This window comes from Tenrec ecaudatus, chromosome 10 (genome assembly GCF_050624435.1).
Source record: "Tenrec ecaudatus isolate mTenEca1 chromosome 10, mTenEca1.hap1, whole genome shotgun sequence".
NCBI lineage: Eukaryota > Metazoa > Chordata > Mammalia > Afrosoricida > Tenrecidae > Tenrec > Tenrec ecaudatus.
Genome location: NC_134539.1, coordinates 78,629,919 through 78,646,949, shown reverse-complemented (window position 1 = coordinate 78,646,949; position 17,031 = coordinate 78,629,919). Strand labels below are relative to the sequence as shown.

Below are 17,031 nucleotides of genomic sequence, written 5' to 3'. Positions count from 1 at the left end.
TCTGACTTCAGATTGCAGCATCTTTAATGAGGTGTTGCCAGTCTCTCTAATTCTAGTGAGATATGTTGTTCCCAGTATTGCTTCTTCCGAATGTCTTAAGTAAATGCTTCAAAAAATTCATAAGTGTAATTGACAGAGAATAGAATTTTCCATGAACCTTTGGAAGCTGCCTTATGTGCGTATTCGTGGCTGAGAATGCCGGCTCTGACGTGAAGATCCGTGGGAGTCCAGTTCTACTTCACTAGTCAGGTGATCGTGGACAAGTTCCTAGAACAGCCCGGTGCCTGTTGTCTAATCTGTAGAACAGACTTTAACAGTATCTACTTCATAAGGTGGCTGGGACAAGTTCATGAAACAATGAGTACATCTGTAAAGTGATGGGAACAGGACCTGGCCCATGTAAGTGCTGCATAATTACTAGCTATTCCTAAAGCCTCTCTTATCCTCAGACCTCACGGTGAAAGTACAAGACAGTACAATGCAGTGGTACCAGCAGCTGCAGGATGCTGCCAGTCAGTGTACGTTGGCCTTTGAGGGACTGACCAACAGCAAAGACAGTCAGGTAGGAGAGAGCTGTACTGTGGGAATTCTGTGGGCCCAAGAACCACCCCCCCACAAAGGGACAACTAGTGTGGCACACTCCCTTATCCTAAGTGGCATCTGCTCATCTCTTCAAAACGTTCTCTCCCGGCAGACCAAAAAGATCAAGATGGACCTCCAGAAGGCTGCCACCATCCCAGTGAGCCAAATCTCTACTATTGCAGGTTGGTGAGAAGGACTGGGAACATGGCTCTTCACTTTATTTATTTATTAACTCATCACCCTCTTTATTTTACTTTTGTAGACACTAGAACTATTTGTCTGTAAACTTCCTGAACACTGAGTATGCTTGAATTAATGCTAATAATTGGAACATGACTTGTGCGTCCTATTTTACTCTCCTTTGTTTCTTCATCAGCACACAGAAGCTAACACATGCATGTTGGTTTGTTTTTATAAGCTGTACATTAGTACCATGTAGGGATGAGTCTGCACATGAACCTGCTGTACCCCTAACTGAAGGAGCCTAGGGTGACTTAGATTCTTTGATTTTGTCTTACAACACTAGCTTTTCCAAACTTGAAACTTGCCTTGTTTATACTTTAAGACTCATTTCTTTTCTTCCAAGAGACTGAGCTTTAGAAAAAAACAAACTAAGAGCTATGGACAGAGAACAAAGCTGCTCTCCCTTCCTTTAGAACCAGAGGCTGGATTGTTTGGAGCACCAGGCTGTGCTGCCAAGTGGCCAGGGGAGTGTGTACACCTGGGGAGTCACTCTGGCTTATTATCATAGGCTCTGGTACCTCCATTGAATTTTGTGATATTGTTACCTAAAAAGAAGGTGCAGTTCCTACTCCTAAAATTAAATGACAACACTTAAATACATCACTCTGCTGCCTAGAATGCTGCTCAGAACAGGACAAGGTAAGAGTAAACACACGTGTCCCCTTGTTTGCACTTGCAGTGCAGTGCCTTTGATAGCATCAGCAAAGAGAGCGACTGATGCGACATCGACAACCTGACTCCTGGTCCATCACAGGTGCGGGGTCCGCGGGATCCTGCCCTTCACCTGTGCAGAACTTTCTGCCGTGCTGCCCGCTCCTCCTGGTCTCCTGTTCCACACATGAGGGGCCTTCCTGCTCACGGCTCCCTTGCTGCTCTCTCCCCTTCCATCTCTGCCCAAACCGTGCCCTGTCGTTTGCCACCTTTCTCTCCGTTGTACAGACTTAAGGACAGCGTAAGGCAGTCATGCGCTCGGTACTTTCCTTGTGATTGTATTCCGACCTCCTGCAGACGTGGCCTTCCTCTGCAAATGCTGCTGTTTGGGTGTCGATGGCAGCACCTGTGTGGCGCTGCTTTCTCTCTCATGGGCACCTCACTCTCACACAGCCTCAGTGTCGGGCCCCGCGTGGGATCAAAGATTACCGGGGTGTATGTGTGGAGGATCACCAGATAGACCTCTGGTTCATTCCTCCTCCCTGAGCTAAAGATTCTTTGACTCCATTTGCTCTAACTACCTCCAAGACATCTTTGCTTAGAGCTCTCTCCGCTGCCTCAAGTGTAATGTGCCCAAATAAAAATTAATCCTCATCCGTGTACCTGCTTTTCCTTCCGGTTTCTGGAAGTGATCAGTAGCACCTTAGCTAAAAGCATGGCAGTTTCTTCAAGTCGCCCCTGTGTTTCACGGTTTCTAGTTTTGCTGTTTTCATTTTTCTGCATCATCATCATCAGAAGTCCTTTCAAGCAGCCAGCCTCCAACATGGAGCACACTCTAGAGTCAGTGCTTCGTGGGTGTTGGGTGAGTGGGAAAAAAACCTGATTTCTGAGTCTTTAAGAGAAAATAAAGGAAAAAATGGTTCTGTAACCATATAAATGAATATTGCTTTGAACAATGGATCAAAAAGAAGTTGAAGCTGATAGAAGTCTCATCTCCATACGTACAGAAGTGCTTGATAAATTGCTGTAAGGCCCCCAATGGGCTGGTTGGTTGAAGCTTTAAAAGCCTACAGGCAGCTAGATTAGAAGGAGACTGTGCGTGAGAGTACGTTGCTGGAGCAGCAAATGGGAAGGGGGAGCGCGCTTCGTGGACAGGGTCTCGAGTGGACTTTCCCAACTGGAGAGGAGGGAAGAGAGGGACTCGGGTTGAGAGGCAGAGGTTTCGCCAGTGGAGCTTTTGGAAGCCTGTGAAGCAGGACATGGACTCGGCAGGAATAGGAGTAGATGCATTTTTATGGAAATGTGCATATTTTAACATCGGGTTTGGGTCTACTTCTGGGATGCCTCGCCTTCCTAGTGTGTCTGTGTTGTTTCATTCTTTAGTTCTGTTTGCTTCCTTCCTAAGAAATGTGGGTGGCTCTCTCTCCTTTTTTGTTGGGTTTGACGAAGTGGTTTATAGAGGCTATTTTTGAGACAACACTTTTTGAAATGTCTAGGAGCTTGATAAGGTGTTTTTAAACTGGAGATGCTATAGTACTTTGAAACTCTGATTTCAGGTGACAGATAATTCAAGTCTGCTTACACACACACACACACACACAAGACCTTCTTCATAAAGGTAAACCAGTGCTTCATGGGACCCAGCGGCACAGACAGGGTAAGGTCTCGGGGACAAGAAACTTGAGGTCCCTCTCCTCGCTCGTCTCATTCCCTCTGTACATCTCCGTTTTTCCGTATAGCCTGCTTTTCTTGGTCCTTATGGCAAATGTAAGGTGACTGTCCTGTTGCCTGTCAGTGCACAGTTGCAGGGCCAGCCAACCACCTTAGGGAATTGTCGCTCAGCTTGACTGCCCCTAATCTAACTGGAGCAAGTGGGAGGAAGGGGCTACTAAGATAGACCTCTGAGGACCCCATTCTTGTGTCGTTGAGCATGGGGAGAGAGCGGGGCTGCCGTTGGGAGGTCCCTAAGCCCTTTGGAAGGTCTTAGGCCGCTCCTGCCGTCACAGTAACTGTTTTCATATCGTTTGTCATTTGCAAGTAGGACATAAACGCCTTGGGAACAGTGCCATGGCCCATGTTCTTTAGCACATCGCACACATGTCATTGATTGTCATGGATTATTCTGCCTTGATATTCTGCTTTCAGAGTCTGAACTTCCGTAGGGTGATGTAGAGCTGCCTCGTTGTTACCATGGTGAGAACGAGCGTGCGCTACAGCTCTGTCTCCTGTGGCTTTCCCTTTGTCTCTCCCCTACCCAGGCTCAAAACTGAAGGAGATCTTCGACAAGATCCACAGCTTGCTCTCTGGAAGACCGGTTCAGTCTGCTGGACGCTCTGTGTCGGTGTCACTTACCCCACAGGGACTGGACTTTGTCCAGTACAAACTGGCAGAGAAGTTTGTGGTGAGACACCTTGTTTCTCGAGTGATGGGAAGAAGAGGTTGGTGTATAATATTTAAACCATTCTCCGGTAGTGACTGACGGTTGTCCTGTCTGCTTCCAGAAACAAGGAGAGGAGGAGGTGGCCTCTCATCATGAAGCGGCATTCCCCATTGCAGTTGTAGCATCTGGGGTCTGGGAGCTGCACCCCAAAGTGGGGGACCTCATTCTTGCTCACCTGCACCAGAAGTGCCCTTATTCTGTTCCTTTCTATCCACCTTTCAAGGAGGGAATGGCTTTGGAAGATTATCAGAGGTACAGTTGTTTTCTCCTCACTCGCTGTCCCTGCAGTGGGGAAGCTGGATCTTTTACAGGGGTTTCGAGACTGAATGCTTTTTGCACACCCAGCCCGATCTTTGTCCTGTGGAACAGCGGTCAATGTCAGCGACCAGCCTTGTGGTGGTTTGGGTGCTTGTTAGGCGCCATCAGTCTGTCCCTGCTCACGGTGCCCTGTGTACAACACAAGGAAACGCTGCCCGTCCTGGGCCATCTTCACAGCTGTTCTGACTTTGGAGCCATCACTGTAGCCGCTGCGCCAGTCCACCTTGTCCAGGATCTTCCCCATGACTTTACCACGCACGATGTCCTTCTCCAGGGACTGGTCTCTCCCGACAACACGTGTGTCCAAGTACATGAGATAAAGTCTCACTATCCTTGTGTCTAGGGAGCATTCTGGCTGTACTTCCACCAAAACAGATCTGTTGGTTCTTTTGGAAGCCCACGGGACTTTGAATATTCTTTGCCAGCACCATACTTCAATTGCATCGGCTCTTCTTTGAATCTCCTTATTCAGTGTCCGACTTTCTCATACATAAGAGGCTATTAAAAATATCATTGCTTGGGTCAGGTGCACCTTAGTCCTCAAAGTAACGCCCTTGCTTGCTAACACTTTAAAGAGGTCTTGTGCAGCAGATTCACCCCATATGAAGTGTCATTTAAATCTTCTGATGACTGCTTCCTTGAGAATTGATTTTTGGATCCAAGCAAGACAAAATCCTTTGTCCCTTTAATCTTTTCTCTGTTGCTCATGATGTTAACTACAGGTCCAATTGGGAAGATACTGGTTTTCTATACAGTGAGTTGTAATCCATACTAAATTCTTCATCTTCATCAGCAAGTGCTTCAAGTCCTCCTGACTGTCAGAAAGCAAGGTGGTGGTGTCTGCAGATCTCGATTGTTAATAAGCCGCCCTCTAATCCTGATGCCACATTCTTCTTCTTAGAGTCCAGCTTCTCTGATTATTTTCTCCTGTTTCTTCATGGTATCACTGAATTTTCTCGATACAGATGGAGTAAGCTTGGAGAAAGGCTGCCACCCTGATGCACACCTCTTCAGATTTTGAGCCTGCAGTGTGTGCCCTTGTTCTGTTTGCACCACTGCCTCTGCGTCCTTGTGGAGGTTCTCCATGCTTCTCAAGACTAGCCACCGTTTTTATGTCACACCGTTAATGCCTTAGCATAGCCAACCAAGCACAAGCAAACAGCTCTGTGGTATTCTCTGCTTTCAGTCAAGATGCGTCCGGTCAGCAGTGATAGCTTCTTGGGAATTCGGCATGAACCTCTGGCAGGCAGCCTGTGGTTAGCAGCCCCCAGACCTCCCGCTGCACTAGGCCCTTGTAGGGTGACTGATGGAAGTAAATCAAATTGGAATTCTTCCTCTCCTCCCCACAGCTGCTTTTTACTTTGACGATTCTGTCAGCTTTGGGGATGCTGTGGCAGTCATTATAGCAGAAGCCCCGATTGCCTAGTGGGTACGTGTTGCGCTGCTAAACCCAACGTCAGCAGTTTGAACACCACTTGCTCCACAGGAGAGAGAGGCGGCTCTCTACTCCCATAAAGATCAACAGCCTTGGGAACCCACAGGGGCAGTTCTACTCTGTTCTATAGGGTCATTATGAATTGGAATCAACTCGAAGATAGTTTGGGTTTTTTAAATATATTTCAGTCCAGAATTTATGCTAAGAGTTGATCCAAAATAGTAAGAATGTGGTCGGTATACCCTGATACTGCAGAATGTGTCCACCACCACTGCCCATGGAAGCAGCAGTAAGTACCTCTGCTGTATAAGACCTTTTCAGAGTGTTGAAAGGCAAGGATGTTACTTTGAGGACCAAAGTCCTCCTGACCCAAGCCATGATGGAAGCTGTCTCTTCCATAACACTGACCTTGTTCAGGCCAAACAGCTTTCTAAAACTCTCAGACCATCATCTGTTGGCATTAAATTATCTAGCTTTAGACCAGAGCATGTACACTGGCACAGACAGGAACTGGAAACCCAGGGAATCCGGGGCGGATGATCCCTTCAGGACCAGGGCCGAGAGTGGCGATACTGGGAGGGTAGAGGGAAGGTGAGGTAGAAAGGGGAACTGATCATAAGGATCTCTACATATAACCCCTCTGTGGGGATGGGCAACAGAAAAGTGGATGAAGGGAGACTTTGGACAGTGTAAGATAAGACAAAATAATAATTTATAAATTATCTAGGGTTCATGATGGATAGGGATCGAGAAAGGAAGGAGGGGGGAAATGAGCTGATATCAAGGGCTCAAGTAGAAAGCAAATGTTTTGAGAATGATGATGGCAACAAAGGTACACATGTGCCTGACACGATGGATGGATGGATTGTGATAAGAGTTGTATGAGCCCCCAATAAAATGATTAAAAAAATATTTAGCTTTATATTCTGCACCTTTTGAGTGAAGTTGTTATATAATGACTTTACCTTTTCTAGACTCATTTTAGCCTATATTGCAAAGCAATCCAGTAACCACACAAAAGCTGCATTTTTAAACCAAGGTAAAAAATATTTTAGAAAAAGCCAGGTTGTCACTGGCGTAGCTGCGGTGACGGTGACGGCGTCATGGGCTCCATTCCTGTCTCACAGCAGCCCTAACGCGGCGTCACTTGTTCTGAAGCGTGGCCACCGCAGCCGCAGAATGCCATCTGGTTCTTAGGCAGCACTTTGTACCTTTTTTTGTAACTTCACGGCTTTACTTTTTGGGAGCATCTGCAGTATCACTAGTGGTACTTTATACTGGTCCCATGGTGGTGTTCAGGTTTTTTTGTTGTTGTTGTTGTATACCACAATTTATTTCTATTTAGACATTTAGGTTGTTTCTCATTTCTGGTTTTATGATGAAAGTTACTATTTGGGTTGAAAATAAAAAAGAGAGAAGAAAAAAAGCATTCATATTCTTATTACCAGAAATTACAGCAACAAACATGGCCATACTGTAAAATTTTCTTCAGCACAATTGTAATATTAAAAACAACAACGAAAAATATCGTATTTTTAGTGAGAGAGTTCCCATTAGGACAGAAAAACACCAAAGTCTTAACTTTGCTAGAGTAGATGTCTTGGATGATATTTAAAATGCATAACAGTTTTTCTTTTTTTACATTTTATTAGGGGCTCATACAACTCTTAACACAATCCATACATATACATACATCAATTGTATAAAGCACATCCGTACATTCTTTGCCCTAATCATTTTCAAAGCATTTGCTCTCCACTTCAGACCTTTGCATCAGGTCCTCTTTTTTTCCCCCTCTCTCCCTGCGCCCCCCCCTCCCTCATGAGCCCTTAATAATTTATAGATTGTTATTTTGTCATATCTTGCCCTATCTGGAGTCTCCCTTCCCCCCCTTCTCTGCCGTCGGTCTCCTAGGGTGGAAGTCACATGTGGATCCTTGTAATCAGTTCCCCCTTTCCAACCCACTCACCCTCTATTCTCTCAGTATCACCCCTGGTCCTGAAGGTATCATTCACCCTGGATTCCCTGTGCCTCCAGCTCCCATATGCACCAGTGTACAACCTCTGCCCTATCCAGCCCTGCAAGGTAGAATTCGGATCATGGTAGTTGGGGGGAGGAAGCATCCAGGATCTGGGGGAAAGCTGTGTTCTTTATCGGTACTACATCGTACCGTGACTGACACATCTCCTCTCCTAAACCCCTCTGTGAGGGGATCTCCAGTGGCCGACACTTGGGCCTTGGGTCTCCACTCTGCACTTTCCCCATCATTCACTATGGTGTGTATATACATATATATATTTGCATGATGCCTTATACCTGATCCCTTTGGCACCTCATGATCGCACCGGCTGGTGTGCTTCTTCCATGTGGGCTTTGTTGCTTCTGAGCTAGATGGCCGCTTGTTCACCTTCAAACCTTTAAGACCCCAGACACTATATCTTTTGATAGCTGGGCACCATCAGCTTTCTTCGCCACATTTGCGTATATACCCGTTTGTTCTTGGCAATCATATCAGGGAGGTGTGCAGCCAATGATATGATTTTTTTGTTCTTTGATCCCTGATAAGTGATCCCTTCGGGACCATGTGCTCACACAGGTTGGTGTGTTCTTCTGTGTGGGCTTTGTTGCTTTTGAGTTCGATGGCTGCTTGTTTATCATCAAGCCTTTAAGACCCCAGACACTATCTCTTTTGATAGCCAGGCACCATCAGCTTTCTTCACCACATTTACTTGTTCACCCACTTTGGCTCCAGCAGTTGTGTCGGGAGGGTGAGCATCATAGAGTGCCAATTTAATAAAAGAAAGTATTCATGCATTGAGGGAGTGCTTGAGTAGAGGCCCAAGGTCCTTCCGCCACCTTAATACTAAACCTATAAATATAAACACATAGATCTATTTCCCCATCCATATATATATATATATATATAATATATATATTTGCCTGTACATGTGTTTGTCTAGACCTCTATAAATGCCCTTTGACTCCTAGCTCTTTCCTCCATCTCCCTTGACTTTCCTCCTGCCCTACTACCATGCTCCGTCCCCACCTGGGTTACAGCTATACCTCTTATTTACGTAACCTTACCCATGATCATTCCCTACCAGGCCTACCATTCCCCCCTCACTACCATTTTGGGTCCCATGTTGTTCCCTTGTCCCTGTGTTTGTTAACACCACTTCCTTACCCCACCCCCACACCCACACCCCAAGTCCCCCCGGAACTGTTGGTCCCATTGTTTTTCCTCCAGATAGTTCATCCAGCCTGTCCTATTCAGACAGACCTGTGGAGACACTAACATGCACGAAAACAAGACAGAGGAAAACAAAGCAACAGTATACAACCAGACAACAAAACAACAAAAACAAACCACTGACAGAGAACAAAACAAATCAAGAAAGAAGAGCTTGTAGTTAGTTCAAGGATCGTTTGCTGGCCCTTAGGAGCGTTTTCCAGTCCAGTCTGTTGGGGCACCATGCCCTGGCCCCAAAGTCCACTTTCAGCATTCCCTGGGGACCTTGCCACTCCATTCCCTTGCTGTTCTGCTGCACTCCCCCAGTGCTTTGCCTCGGTGTGGTAGGATCAGGTCGGGTGCAATTCCCACACTGTGTCTCCGGTGCTGTCCCCTGTATCGCCCTTATCACTGAGGGGCATCATGTCTCATAGTAGGGCCAGCCATGTTGTTCTCTCTGTGGACTGGCTGCTTTAATCAGGAACATCATCCTCACGGCCTCGTGGGCCAGGCTGTGTTCCACTGTCTCCTCCTCCCCCTTCATCTGCTCCCGTGTGCTCTGATCAGATATATCCATCTCCCAGAGCTGCAGAATCAATGTCGTCCTTTGAAACAAATTATTCTTGGGGGAGGGGGCATAACGGTTTTTCTAAAATATTTAATAGTTTAAAGCTTCTTGTGTTAAAGTGAATAGGATGTCCCAGAAGCACAGACTTATGAGCATACTTGTTTTATTGCAGAACATTCCTTAAGATGTAGATAATAAACAAAAATCAATTTCCTTCTAATCCCTTGATGGTGGCTAGGGTAGCAGGAGAGTAATCACTGAAAAAATGCAACCAAACTGACCTCTCCTGACCCTTAGCAGAACAAAATCACTGAAAGGTTAGGGATACACTCATAAAATCTCTGTCTAACTGGCACAGCCAGAACAAACCTGAAATTATGTCCAGAAGCAACTCTCTTCGGTTTGTTGATGTGTGAAGTCTTCAGTCTTTGAGCTGAAGAGGTGCAAGGAGTCTCCGGGAGAAGGCGCTGCTGGGAGCGCTGGCTACAACGTGCTGGAGTTGCCTGCGCTCCTCTGGCTCCACGCGCCGGTGTTCAGGTTTATGGTGTTGGGGAAACTAAGAGAGGGCTGTTGACTGGGAAGTGAGCTGTCCCAGCAGAGATGATTGGCATCACACGGTGGGTTGTTTCTGCTGTTCTCGGTTTCACCTCCAGACTTAATGTCCGTTGCGATGGCTACAGTTCCCACAGACGATATTTATGAAGACAAACTTCTTTAAGGAAGAGAATAGGTTGTGGCGCAAGTGAGACCCACTCAGGATACAATTATTCATCAGGACATGTGGCAGAGTTCTAGGTCTGCTAATGCTTGCGCAAAGTCACCCACCACTCCACAGACACGCGCTCCATTCCCACGGTCAGCAAGCCGTTGCCCCAGTCGAGTGACAAGAGGAACTCCACTCCACAGCCAGCTTCTGCCCCAAAGCACTCAGCTTTCCTCGTGCTGTGGGCGGGAGCCCACCACTCTGTCTTATGTTCTGTCTCTTGTTCTGCGGCTGCTCTTCCTCTGATGTCACAGCTGTCCTCTGGATCCAGGGGGGGTCACCTTTGGTCCAGAGGACACCCTCCAATGCTGGCTCTTCCTAACTGATCCCCCCTCCTGCTTCTCAGAGGGCACCTTGTATAACAGCAGCATGGCTTCTAGGGAGTCCTGTTCCCAGTTACTCGGAGGTGAAGCCTATCACTATCTCCCCCCCACCTTCTTTTTAGACCCATGCAGGAAAAGGTCCTTTTTTGAGAGTTAGACTTTGGCTGAAAGTGCCCCATTAAATCATTTCCTGCAGCACGGGAAATAGAATCTCACCACCACTTGAGCTCACAGCAATACCAACAGGTAGTAGCGAATGCAGTTTTTATAGTAGTACAGTATTTACTATAGTTATTTTATGCTGTTATGATTAATACCCATCTTTATGTTTTTTCACACTTCTCTATTAATGGCACCATGTACATTATGTGTTTATGTGACTTTATAATAGACTAGTATATATTTTATGGTAATAAATGATAAAATAGGTTAGTATGTACATTTATGAATTCATGACATACCAACTTTTTCTCAATTTTTTGTTGTTGATATTTCTAGGTTATGCAGTATGACAGTGACTTTTTCAAATTGTTGCCAATCTCCAAAAAGTTTTCTCATGTATTTATTGTAGAACATCTCTGTATAAGTGGTCCCATTCCGTTCAGACTGTATTATTGAAGGGCCAGCTGGAGTTTACAAATGTAATCGTATATAACAATGTGCTAATAATCATCCTCAAAACAGTACTGTAGGTAGAAAAAGTGGATAGACACTGCTTGTGGTAGCAGTCGCACAGTTCTACTTGATGTGATTGAAGTATGGAATGATGTGTTATGTGTTTTAAATCCTAACTAATGAAAAGACCCAGTTTTGGTAGTTGCCTCTTGCAGCTGTGAGAAGTCATCTCTGAGTTGTCGCCCTCACTGTGGCTTTGTCACAAAGCACGCTTTCTTCCCACGCAGGATGCTTGGGTACCAGGTGAAGGACAGCAAAGTAGAGCAGCAGGACAACTTCCTGAAGCGCATGTCTGGGATGATCCGGCTCTATGCTGCCATTATCCAGCTCCGGTGGCCCTATGGACACCAACAAGAGGTGGGTAGAAAAGGCTCTTCCTTAGTGTCGCCACCTGCTTTCAGAGAGGGTCGTCTAGTTTAGTCATCATAAGGATGTTGCTACTTCGTAGGTACTCTTCACAGAAATTATATTGATTATTTGGATATGTCTCTAGATCATCAGAGTCATTTGTTCAAGGTCCCAGCTTCTGTGCTAAGGTACCAAGAACGAGAGGTGTACAAGGAAACTGTTTGCATATGACTTCTGTAGATGATAGGTGTATTTAAGGGATCCTGTCAAGAATGTACTGGTTGGAGGGAGGGTGGGGTGTACCAATTACAGGGATCTACATATAACCTCCCTGGGAGAGGCAACAGAAAAGTGGGTGAAGGGAGAAGTCAGACAGTATAAGATATGACAAAATAGTAATTTATAAATTATCAAGGGTTCATGAGGGAGGGGGGAGTGGGGAAGGAAGAGAAAAATGAGCTGATATCAAGGGCTCAAGCAGAAAGCAAATATTTTGAGAATGATGATAGCAACAAATGTACAAATGTGCTTGACACATGGGATGGATGTATGGATTGTGATGAGTTGTACAAGCCCCCAATTAAATTATTTTAAAAAAAGAATGTATTGGAACATTTAAAACCAGTTCAGTTGGTTTGTAGCATTTTTGACCTTTGTTCCTTGTTTGAAGCAAGCAAGAGGCCATGCCCCTTGGTAGTCGCTGTATAGTGACAGTAGGAGTTTAAGTTGTGGCATAAAGTGAGATCCAATCATGACCAAGTTTCTCCCCTCACAGATTCACCCTCATGGCTTAAACCATGGCTGGCGCTGGTTGGCACAGATCTTGAACATGGAGCCCCTGTCAGACGTGACAGCCACCCTGCTCTTTGACTTTCTGGAGGTGTGTAGTAGAACAGTGAGCCAGTGGTTGAAGCAGCGAAGAGCCACTAGACGACATGAACAGGGAGGAGTCACAGAGAGAGGCATGCATTTCCCCTTAGCCTTAGGACAAATTGAGCTTTCGCTTTTGCTTCCAACTCTACTTCCCTTCTCTGTGTGGACGTCTTTAAATTGCAAGAAGAGATCTCAACTGTGTGTGTAGCACACGTAGAAAGGAGTTTGTTGTAGCAACGGAGAAGTCACTTCCAGAATTAAAGCGTGCTCATTTGAATCTTATCCAGGCATGTAATCAGAAACTAGAATGACCAAGACAGAATCTCTGTGGGGCCATAATCAAGTGGCATTTCACATCTGCTCTCCCTGTACAGTTCTCTGTACACAGAGGAGTTGACCACCGTAGAGCATGCCACTCCGAGCCTCACCCAGCCAGCTAGTATCCCCTTGTTCTCATTTCCATTGGACAGCTTGAGTCCTTTCTCTCCCTAATCCCAAACTGCACAGTCCTGCCCGCTTAGGGAAGACCATGCTTGTAGGGTGAAGAATTTTATGGAGAGGAGGCATGTGTTAAAGAAGAAAGGCATGGGGCATGTGTCATGGCAACTCTGAAAACACATGGCCCGTAATGCCAGTAGGTCCTGGTCACCTTAGTATTCTCCAGTTACCCATGAGAACATAGGTGACACTTCCATCTACTACCGAAAGCTGGGAGGTACGTCCTACCTTTAGAAAACTCTTTATTCAGTACAATAAAATAAAGATAGGTACTTGGATTTGCTTGTACCTTTTTGAACTACCTGGCTTCACGGGTATGCTGGCTACATGGAGATATTACCAGATAGATAGAGATATAGATAGATAGATAGATAGATAGATAGATAGATAGATAGATAGATAGATAGATAGATAGATAGATAGATGAGATAGGTAGAGAGGATTCTTTAGGAGAGAGTTACAGTTTTCATTGAAATCCCTTGGTCAGCTAGCTATAAAGCATTGTGGCCAAATTATTATATAAAGGTAAAAGGCAAAGATTTGGCTGGACATCTCATATGAGTATGAATTTTCATTTTTGTGCTGACGGTATCCGTCTTTCCCTATAGGTGTGTGGCAATGCTCTCATGAAACAGTACCAGGTCCAGTTCTGGAAGATGCTACTTCTCATCAAAGAAGACTATTTCCCCAGGTATCAGACTTGTTGAGCAGGTAACAGGGGGTTCAGTAGGCAAAACTCGTGACTTAGGCACCAGGTAACCTTGAGTGCTGTTACTTACTATTTTTGGCTCAGGTCAAAATATTCTATGTTAATATGACAACTTCTCTATATTATTATGACAACTTCCTACTCCTAGCTGCCTTTTTGATATATGAATGTATATTTTTAACTCTTTAATGACAGTATTTTTTAAAGTATTGCCTAAACAAAAATAAACTAGGAAGGTCTTGCATTAAGAAACCTAGTAATTTTTTATTACGGTTGTTTTCTAACTCCTTCAGGTAATAATTGGGAGTTTGACTTCATGTAGGCATGCATTAAACCAGAATCAAGTCTCCTTAACAAATTGATTGTAGAAACTGACTTGTCAAAATTTAGCTGTGGTCTGATATATACCTCTAAACACCCTTCTCTTTCCATTGAATTCTTTGGCAGTTCAAGTGGCAGGGGAGGGAGGCCTTGGGAAATCCCCTTCCCCTGGCTGAAGATGCCTTGGAAAGGGATGGTTTTCTTCTCTAGCCCCTTGTTTGTACAGGAGCTTGGGACCATTGGGAAGAGCAGCCACAACCTTGGTCTAAAAGACATCTCTCCGAGTCACCTGATCAACGTTGCCAACCCAGAGTTGGCAGTACCACTCCCAGGGGACTCGGGAACACTCTATGCTGGATTATGGGCTATCAGACAAAAACTCTTCATTGCTGGGGGGGCAGGGGAGGGAGTCTTTTTTTATTTTCCTGAAAAGGGAGTGTTAAGCCAAATAAGTATGCGACCCTGTGTTGTAGATCAGCAATGTCTATGCCCCCCTCAGATGGTAGGGGGAATCATGTGCCTCTTTTTTCTCTTTATAGAATTGAAGCCATCACAAGCTCAGGACAGATGGGTTCCTTCATTCGCCTCCAACAGTTTTTAGAGGTAAGATGTCCTGAGACCAGCCCGCCCCACGCTGCTGCTGGTCTGACACACACCTATGTCTGAGAAGTGTGAGACTTAAACTCTGACTGCCAGCGTCTTCGTTTTTCTGAGCCCTTTTATTTTGTCTATGATTCTCCTTTAATGTTTGCACTCAGGATTGCTCTGTCATCATTTTCCTTGTAAATGTAACTTACCTTTCCCCTGTTACATATTAGAAGCAGATGCATCAGAAAGTAATTCTCTTTTGTTTATCTTTTCCTGACCAGAAGTGTTTGCAACGCAAGGAGGTTCCTCTCCCCAAGGGTTTCCTGACGTCCTCCTTCTGGCGCTCCTGATGTCAGCTCCATCACCCGTGCGCCCCATTATGTTGTTCTGTATACAGAGTGGCAATAAAGAAAGTCCCCGAAGACAAACGATCACGTCAGATTTAGAGATCTGCCAATACATGTGTTCGTATATTTGAACCTCGAGGCCACAAAATCTAGGAGTGCTCTTAGACTTGGTAGCTTCTCATGGGGTTCACATGACAACAGAATCAGTGGCACTTAGGAGAAGAGTTATAAGGAGAGGCATGCAGCACCCAGTGCCATCCTTTATTTCCCAGGTCTCTAGTATCGTTCAGAAAATAATTTATACCTTAACTACTTAACTTGGCAGAAGTCGGTCCACCACGTTCACTCTCCTCCCCACATTCCCCACTCCGGTTCAAATGACTTTCCAGGAAAAGCAGAGACTCTTGTGGCCCCTTCATAGATGTAACTATTTCAATATAATTTAATAGTGGAGACCTAACTCTGTGCATGTACGGGTGGTGGCGGGTGGTGCGCCTTTCCAGCCTGTGAAGTACTTGTAAAACCAGAGAAAAGGCATGATGCAGACGGACCGTCCCAGGTCCCATCAGGATGGCCACGCGCCTGGGGTGAGCACTGTTAGCACGTGTCTGTCGGACTGACAAGCACACTTTGCCTCCGTGTTTTAGGTACGGTCCCTGAGGGCTAGGCACACACGTACCATTTTTGTTTCTCAGTTTGCAGTAAGATGGGCTGAGATGGGGTTTTCAGCATCTGTAAGTAATGAATCAGGGTTAAATAAAGCTATTAAGGAGGAATTAAGAGTCCTCATTATTAATATTTTTGATGTATTCTGCGTAATGGAAGATGATAAATTTGCATGATTATTTCCGACGTGTTCTCTGTAATGGAAGATGATAAATTTGCCTGACTAGAACCACTGAGAACTTGGAGCTTGAGTGTTCAGCTGAGCTGAGGCGGTTGTGGTTTTTTAATCAGAGCAACAACCATAGCGCATGTCCTGTGTCGACTGAATAGTGTTCACCACACTCTTCCATGGACTGTTGACTGATGCCAAAGCAAAGGAATAAAGCTCGGTCTCACTGAAACCCAGTGTTGACCTGTAGTTGGCTCAGGATGGCCAGTTTCCCGTGCCCTGAGCTACTTAAAGCGTTAGAGGATCGGTAGAGGCCCTACTTGCCAGTGTTTTCTCCTTTTTGGTCTTGATCTTCACCTCGTCGGTTTTCCTGTCATCCTGTTTCTGGAATGATGCAGCAATAAGCCACCCCAGTGTGTCTGCTAGCACTCAGCGTTTCCATGCAGACACACTGGGTGAACACTGGGAGGCATCAGGAGACCTTGCACAATTCACTTTTGGGTTTGTGGCCTTGAATAATTTTCCCTCTGAACCTCAGCACCTCCATTCGTAAAACAAAACAACTGGACCAATCTGATCACTTGATGAGTAGTTTTCAAATTGTCCTCTCTAGCATTGTGTGTGTGAGGGCATGCTGATCTTCAACCCAGGGGCTCCCAGGTGGGGCCTTCAGTGGCCAGAGCCACTTCCTTCCAAACAGCAGCACCCCCTGGGTGTGTCACACCAGGCATGGCTATTGGAAAGCTTTGCCTTGAGAAAGAAAGGGTATTGAGTGTTGCATGCTCTCAGGTGGGGCCGACTGTCAGCCAACAGACGGATGTTTGTGCAAAGTTGAAAAACCACCCCTTCGAGATACTGCTGCCATCTGCTGGAAGATTGTCTTATTGATAACTATAAACATCTACGACTCTGCTGGGAGGTGCAGGGTAACCCCTGGAACTGTGCAGTTAATATGTTGCACGACCATCACATGAGCCCCTCATGGAGCCCTCGGGGCCTCTCTGCTCTGACATGTTCACTTTGCGCGCTTTCTGTCATTAGACCCCACGCGTGGGAAAAGTCCCGCTGCCGAAATGGCATGTGGCCACTACCTGGGCAAAATGATCTCCCTGTGGAAGAGGCCCTCTAAGGTTTGTATATCCTTTCTGTAGACATAGTTACTGGTTTTGCAGGTGCCATTTGATGCCGGGGATTCTTTTTTTTGGTGGTCCAAAAGGAAAGGGCTTTCTTGAGTGCTCCATACTAATGCATATGCTGAAGTTCAAGACAGTAGACCTCGGATTCA

The 17,031-nt window shown here is 45.6% G+C and overlaps 1 protein-coding gene across 2 annotated transcripts in view; it reads left to right on the top strand.

Annotated features, from left to right (window-relative positions):
- GLE1 (GLE1 RNA export mediator) overlaps positions 1 to 15,705 on the top strand; it is a 35,417-nt gene extending 19,712 nt beyond the window's left edge. The window contains exons 8-16 of one of the 2 annotated variants that reach the window (XM_075560691.1): positions 450 to 562; positions 695 to 764; positions 3,735 to 3,877; positions 3,978 to 4,168; positions 11,455 to 11,584; positions 12,351 to 12,455; positions 13,555 to 13,637; positions 14,516 to 14,579; positions 14,849 to 15,705. In XM_075560691.1, coding sequence (XP_075416806.1) covers positions 450 to 562; positions 695 to 764; positions 3,735 to 3,877; positions 3,978 to 4,168; positions 11,455 to 11,584; positions 12,351 to 12,455; positions 13,555 to 13,637; positions 14,516 to 14,579; positions 14,849 to 14,914 — 965 coding nt within the window. In that variant the 3' untranslated portion in view covers positions 14,915 to 15,705. Of the gene's footprint in view, positions 1 to 449; positions 563 to 694; positions 765 to 3,734; positions 3,878 to 3,977; positions 4,169 to 11,454; positions 11,585 to 12,350; positions 12,456 to 13,554; positions 13,638 to 14,515; positions 14,580 to 14,845 lie in introns of both variants that reach the window. The other variant, XM_075560690.1, reaches the window with a different exon arrangement.
- The last annotated feature ends 1,326 nt before the right edge of the window (positions 15,706 to 17,031 follow it).